We start from the raw sequence: 6606 nt of genomic DNA on the forward strand, positions 1-6606 counted from the left end.
ACCGAAAAGAAATAAATGAATATATTGGGTTAAATAAAATTAATATATCTTTTATAGGTATTTTTATAAATGTATTTCTTACCTCCAAAGTTAAAATTCCCCATTAAATCCTTCACTCCTTTCTTTTCCTGCTTACCTTTCCTCCTTTCCCTCTTCCCTTCTTCTTTTTTCCCATTTTCTTTCCCATTTTTTGTTCTATGTTTTACCACTTAATGAAGCTACCCGAGAAGTGTAGTTCTCAACTTGCCCATCCTGCTTTCGTCCCCTGAAACTACATGACCATGATCTCGAAGATGAACAAAAAGCGAGAATGGAAAATAGAAAGAAATGCCCGGTTTAATATAGATATGTATTTATTAATTAAATTTTAACTTTGATTAAATCTCAACCCTAGGATTAAATAACATAGCTTCATGCTCCTGTAAGTGGAATTCTTGATTGCTACATTGCCGGATTGTTTAATATGGATTATTTATATAATTAATTAAGATTATCTAATTTATTATTTAAAATTTTTTAAATCAAAACGTCTTCATAATTTATATATATTGCTAGATATCGATTTGATCATTATAAAATTTAGAATCTTATAAAAATACTTTTGATATATTTCGGGAGTAGCAAAAAATTATGGATATTTTAAAATGCACATAATTTTCTTATTTTGGTCTTTTCGGGTATTACATGTGCGCCTCAACATGCCTGACACTAGGCGTAAGCCTCATTGCATTTTTTTCAGAAAAAGCAAGGAGGCATACCTCATATTGCATAATTTTTAACATGGGCTGTTGCACTACTCGAATTCCCTCTTCCACCTTCAAAACTTCCATTGAATTCTTTATTAGAAAATTCTTTTGCGGCAAGGAGAATTGGTTCAGAACAAAAAAGCCCAAACATGAAGATATTGTGAGTTTGCTTGTTATAAGTTTATGTGCTACGTTAATTTGTAACAAGAAGATCACAATTCTTTATGTATATATGTATTTGACACATAAACGTTAATTTTTTTATTGCACCTTATACATACGATGGTGTGTGAGTAGTAATGGTAATTTGATGTGATATGAAAAATTTGAGTGTTACAAATGTAAAAATGAAAGTTTAGATGTTAGATATAAGAATTCATCAGATTAATTGTATGTATGTAATTTTCCCTTTATAATATTAAATTTGTTTGAAAAGTCTTTATGCATTTCATATGTAAAGGAGCTATTATGTTTGCCATTTTGAATTATGTAAGGTCTTACGTAAAAGTTGCCTTCCCTGCATAATGCATAAGAGCTTCAAGGTTCTTACGTTTTGAGTTTTCTAGCATTTTTGTGGCTTCTTATTTCCAATCATTGTGAATATAGAAAGGAATCATGGCTAGGATTAAGGAGGCCTCTTGTTTTGTTTTAGGAGCTTCACTTTTCTATGTAGTTGAGCTTTTATCTCTTTTTTTTTTCCGCAATTCAAGCTACTACTTTGTTCTCTATCACCAATACGATAAACCTTTCTTTGTCAATAGTCTCTTTTCAACCTAAATTCATTCTCCTATTCTATTTCTACATTTCTCTCTATGCAAAGCTAATTAAATACTGACAATTAGGGATTGATTTCAGGGAGAAATTAATAATCCCAAATCAATTTGAGAAAATAATACCGAGTAAGGATAATACACTACAAGGCCTCTACAACAATGCTTTTTTTTATTTTTTTATTTTGTTAGATAATAACCAAAAACACGACTAATGTAAGAATGCCATGCTTTTATAATTGCCTAAGTGAGTCAATTGTAATTCCCATTGAATTTTTAATAAGTATCGAAATGACTTCTTAGTAAGCTCATTTTCCTTCTTTCTCAGGAATATTTGCATCATATAATAATGATATACAGATTTATAGAGATAACTCTTAAATTTTATTATATACAGCCTTTTTTTTACTCTTTTTCTCTTACTCTCACATATTGAGGAAATTTATCTGTTTCTAGATTGCAATGGTAGGAGACCAATGTTTTGACTTTAATGAACTTCATTATATTCATGTTGAAATCCATTTCATAATCTACAAAAAACCATACCCGTGAAATTGCTTGTAGGTTTTTGTCTACTTTTGCGAGAATTTGAAGGTTTATCACACAAACCAAACAAACCATTTTATGTTATTTTGATCCCTTTATTTTCCAATTGATATAAAACTTGTATTTTGTTAAATTTGATGTTCTTATTGCACCATTTTATATTTATTTATATATCATTTACATTTTGATAGCCGACATCACCCCATTTCATAAGAAATACACTTCCATTTATTCCTCTCAAAACTCTCACTGATAAAGTAGTGCATTGAATATTATCAAATTCTTCAGTTTTCTCATTATGAAAATCAGTGTTATCAAACCGCAAAGCGCTATACGATGCTCAAGACTTTAGTGTTACTTCAGATTGCAAAACACCGAGCAATATAATATTTTTATCAGCTAAAGTGCTAATAGGTTTTATAAAAATATTAATGTATACACAATTATAAAATATAAAATATGATTTGATTGTTGATATAAAATAGAAAAGAATACGGTGCAATACCTAACTTGAAGGCAAATATTGAGGATGACCTTGCACATTAAAATTTCAAACAATTTCTAATAATTTTATGAATAATTAAAAACTTTAAAATTATATTAAAAAAAATCTTGTAACTCAAAATAAAATCTTGCATGTTAAAATAAAATTGAAATTTTAAAGCATAAATAAACTAATGGCTTCAATGTTTCAAGTTTCATAAAACAAGCTAAATTAATTTTGTACTCCTTTATTCTCTCTTGCTAAATTGTGAACCTGACCGATCACTTTGCTTCAACGCTTCAAATCGTGTTTCAGCGAAGTGAACTCTGCATCACATGCTTCGCTTCGCCTTGCACATGAAGCATGCTTTTACAAACACTGATGAAAATAATGTTTCATATTCTTTTTCTGGTGTTTATCATGCATATGAATTCATGATCATGATAAGGAATTTAGATGATGTGATTTTGTTCTAGAGTGATTATAATTTTTATTCTTAACTATTGACATGTAGGAAGTGTTGTTCATGGAATTCATTGTTTTACTGCAGAAATTCAAAGAAGAAATATGTTCGTCCGCGCATTTCTATGATGCCTATTGGTACTCCAAGAGTGCCTTACAGAACGCCAGGTGAAGGAACTTGGCAGTGGGTTGATCTCTGGAATGCTCTTGTAAGAAAAATAAAATTTACATTTTAAAGATAGGGCTTTGGATTTGTTTGCTTTAATTTTGCATATGCCACTTAACAAGGATATCATTAATTTAATCTTTTTATATGCAGTATCGAGAACGTGTAATTTTTATTGGGCAGCATATAGATGAAGAATTTAGCAACCAGGTGTTGGCAACTATGTTGTACCTTGACAGCATTGACGACTCAAAGAAGATGCATCTGTACATCAATGGCCCGGGTGGAGACGTAAGCCATTCATTATGGTTTTTTTGAGTAAAATATTTCCTTCGTTTTTGTTTTCTTATTGGTCTTTTATTGCTAAAAACCCCCTGCCCAATAAATGCTTATAATACCATGATTCTGTCAATCAATGTAGCTTGATCTCCATTATGTTCTTATAATATAACTGCTAATGAGTGTATGACACAATGTGGTAAATCTAGTCAACGCTCGTGCAACACTATAAGAGCCATCAACTTTGATTTGTGGGTTATTTTACACTAAATTTAAATGTATAATCTTCGACATTATATGAAAGAAGGATTAAGTTTTATGCGCGACATTGTAGTCTGTGAAAGAGTCATTGAAACTAGAAGATATACCAATACTTTGACTTCAAACCAACTATTAAATAAAACACAGCTCTGCCCCCAGAAACACGATGACGCGAGCACTTCAACATCGACGACGAAGACGAAACAGGGAATTAGACGTCGCGAGAGATCTCGTGTAGCAGACGCTAGGGGTCGCCATGAGGTGAAACCCTAGCAGAGCGAAACATATATACGACCATTGCACGACACGACTGGGTGCAGGGAGTTGGTGGTTAGTAGGGGAAGAGAAGTGGGGGATGGATTAGTAGATAATCACCACTTTGTTAGAGGGGTACATCCGGAGCACCACCTTAACCGTCAGATACAACTCTCAATGGGAAAACAACATAGTGGCAGTTGTTTTCACAAATTGAAATCAGAAAATAAAATAAGTTGGACCTTAAAACTACAAATAACATATAGATAGAAGCAGGATTGGCGGGAAACAAAAATCGAGAGGGGGAAGTAATTCCTGCCCAATGGAATAGAGAGGAGGGAGCCAATCTAGACTCCTACTGGACCGAGCTTTCTCCTGTTGAGCTGGCTAGGGGCTGTTTCAGCCCAACCTCGCTTCAATCTACCGTGGTTGGGGGAGCTTCAATTTCATTCATCGAAGCTTCTTGTAACACAACGTCAAGTCCTCTGACACGTCGATCAAGTAGACATTGTCGTTTCAAAGCACATTCTGATAGAAGAGATGTCATCCTACCTTTAGTACAACTTGAGTTGAAACTGTATAAAAATGAGTATTACCCCGAATTAGGTATCGTGCCATCCCAATTGTAATATGTTTTTTCCACTCATACTCAGCTGAGTGTTGCAGATAAAATGTTATATGGGGAGAGATCAGCTCGAGTCTGAAATCTATGATAAATTATCGCTCTAGCTAGCACCCACTCTGGAGTGACCCCTTCTTCACTGATACGGTCCCATTGTAGTATTTTCGTCCTCATCAAGCTCATCAGGCTCATTCCAAGGCTTGGTTCATCACTCTTGGATAGACATTTGACAATGTGTCCCATGCTAAACTGAAAATAACCTCCGAATAATTCCACGCAATATTCTCGATATGCCACAAAATAGACCCACTTCTGACATGTTGGACCACCTTCTATAGGGATGCCTCAGGAAAGAGTATACATCTAAAAAATCTGCATTTCTCATCTGTGGTGGTCTTGTATCTAATGTTGGATCCTCAAGCTCACGACCCTTTTGAACATCCAAGGTTTGTTCTGTAGATATTCCTCTCAACGAAGCAAAATGGTAGCTCGAGGCACCACCACTTCACACTTTGCATGAATGCACATTACATTAAGGTCACTGCCCTAGAGAGTAGCTACCATTACTTCGATGGAATCCCTATCTTGGATTCAACTGGAATTGTTGGCTTCTCTTCCTCGTTGGCTGAAAATCGAGAATCCTTTATGAAGTCTGCCTGTTTTTCCTCATCAACTGTGTCATTGCCCAATTTTTCAATAACACCCTGCTCAATGAAACATATCACTCCTCTAGCGGTGCATTGTGATTCAACATGTTTAAATCCGTGGCACTTGTCACACTCCATGACTGTGACGTATTTAGGGATGCGAATTGGTTTCACTTGTTCACCAGTCTGAATCAGCTTGTCCTCTGATGGGGTTGAATTGGGTGTTCTCTTGGGTGTAATCTGACTATTAGATTCTGAGGTTGAACTTTGTTTTTAAGATGTGATGGTTGCTCGGTGTTGTGATCTCTCCACTTCTAAAGCTAGAGTCTGCACCTTCTGTCTGTAGTAAGTTGGTGGGAATTGGTGCTTTGTCTCATGCTTCATCGCAAGTCTCTGCTGAAGTTGGCGGATCTCTCATTGTATCTTCTGCTTAGTAGGCTTGGGCATGTATATCTTCAGTGAAATGGCTAGGTTTTAGGGTTGGGAAGGTGAAATAGGGTAAAAATAATTGGTTTAAGGTTGTTAATTTTGAAAATCAACAAGAGGAATTAAGGTTAGAGATATGTGGTAATGGAAAGAGTATTTGTCGGTCGGAAAGAAATTTTTTAGTTTATGTCGGATGCTACCCTAGGATAAGACTAGGTTAAGCTAGCTCTGATACCAAATGATATCTGAGTTAACTCAAACCACAAATAAAGCAGAATTATTATTGCTGAATTTCAAATGTTACAACCAGGACTCTTGAAAATAGGAAATATTGACAACAAACATAATGACACTAGGACATGTCGACAAAGAACACACAAACATAGACTCTAACTAGGGCTATGAAAGTAGTTAGATCTGAGGGAAGGGTTGCGGTAGCTACTTGGCAGAAGAGGGCGTGCTATTGCAGTGTTTGGGGAGGCTTGTGGAAGGTGGCAGCAGGTATCCTGGGGAGGAGGGATTGTGGGAGGTTGTTGCGATGGTAAAAAGAGGGTTTATGTAGTAGCAATGGAGAGGGCAGGGAGTTATGGCAGTGGGAAAAGGATCTGGAAAGGGGTTACGATAGTGGAAGTGAGAGGAGAGAGGTCTATGATCCAGCAGAGCTGCTGGAGGTTGCTGGTAATACGGAATGGGGGTCGGAGGCAGGGAACGACTGGGCGAGGAAGCTTATGGGAAGGCCGGTGGAAGTGGCCAATCTGTGGAGGTTGTTGGTGGGCTAGAAGGGGGAACAACGACCATTCTGGTGTTAGCAGTAGTGGAGATGTAGCGAGGGGTAGGTAGGGTAGTGGGATCGGCTGGAAATAGGGAATATAACAGGGGGGCGGGGAAGTTGTGGGCTGTAGGAATAGAAACGGGTGCAGGGAGTTGGTGGCCAGTAGGGAA

General features: G+C 36.2%; 1 protein-coding gene across 1 annotated transcript in view; it reads left to right on the forward strand.

Moving 5' to 3' along the window:
- The window catches only part of LOC110036446 (ATP-dependent Clp protease proteolytic subunit-related protein 2, chloroplastic-like), a gene marked incomplete at its 3' end in the record, with an annotated part of 36417 nt that overhangs the window by 12905 nt on the left and 16906 nt on the right, over window positions 1-6606 (forward strand). The window contains exons 2-3 of the mRNA XM_020740895.1: window positions 3097-3217; window positions 3328-3465. Of these exons, the coding sequence (XP_020596554.1) occupies window positions 3097-3217; window positions 3328-3465 (259 nt within the window). The remainder of the gene's footprint in view (window positions 1-3096; window positions 3218-3327; window positions 3466-6606) is intronic.

The sequence above is a fragment of the Phalaenopsis equestris genome, unplaced genomic scaffold (genome assembly GCF_001263595.1).
Source record: "Phalaenopsis equestris unplaced genomic scaffold, ASM126359v1 Scaffold206643, whole genome shotgun sequence".
NCBI classification, from domain to species: domain Eukaryota; kingdom Viridiplantae; phylum Streptophyta; class Magnoliopsida; order Asparagales; family Orchidaceae; genus Phalaenopsis; species Phalaenopsis equestris.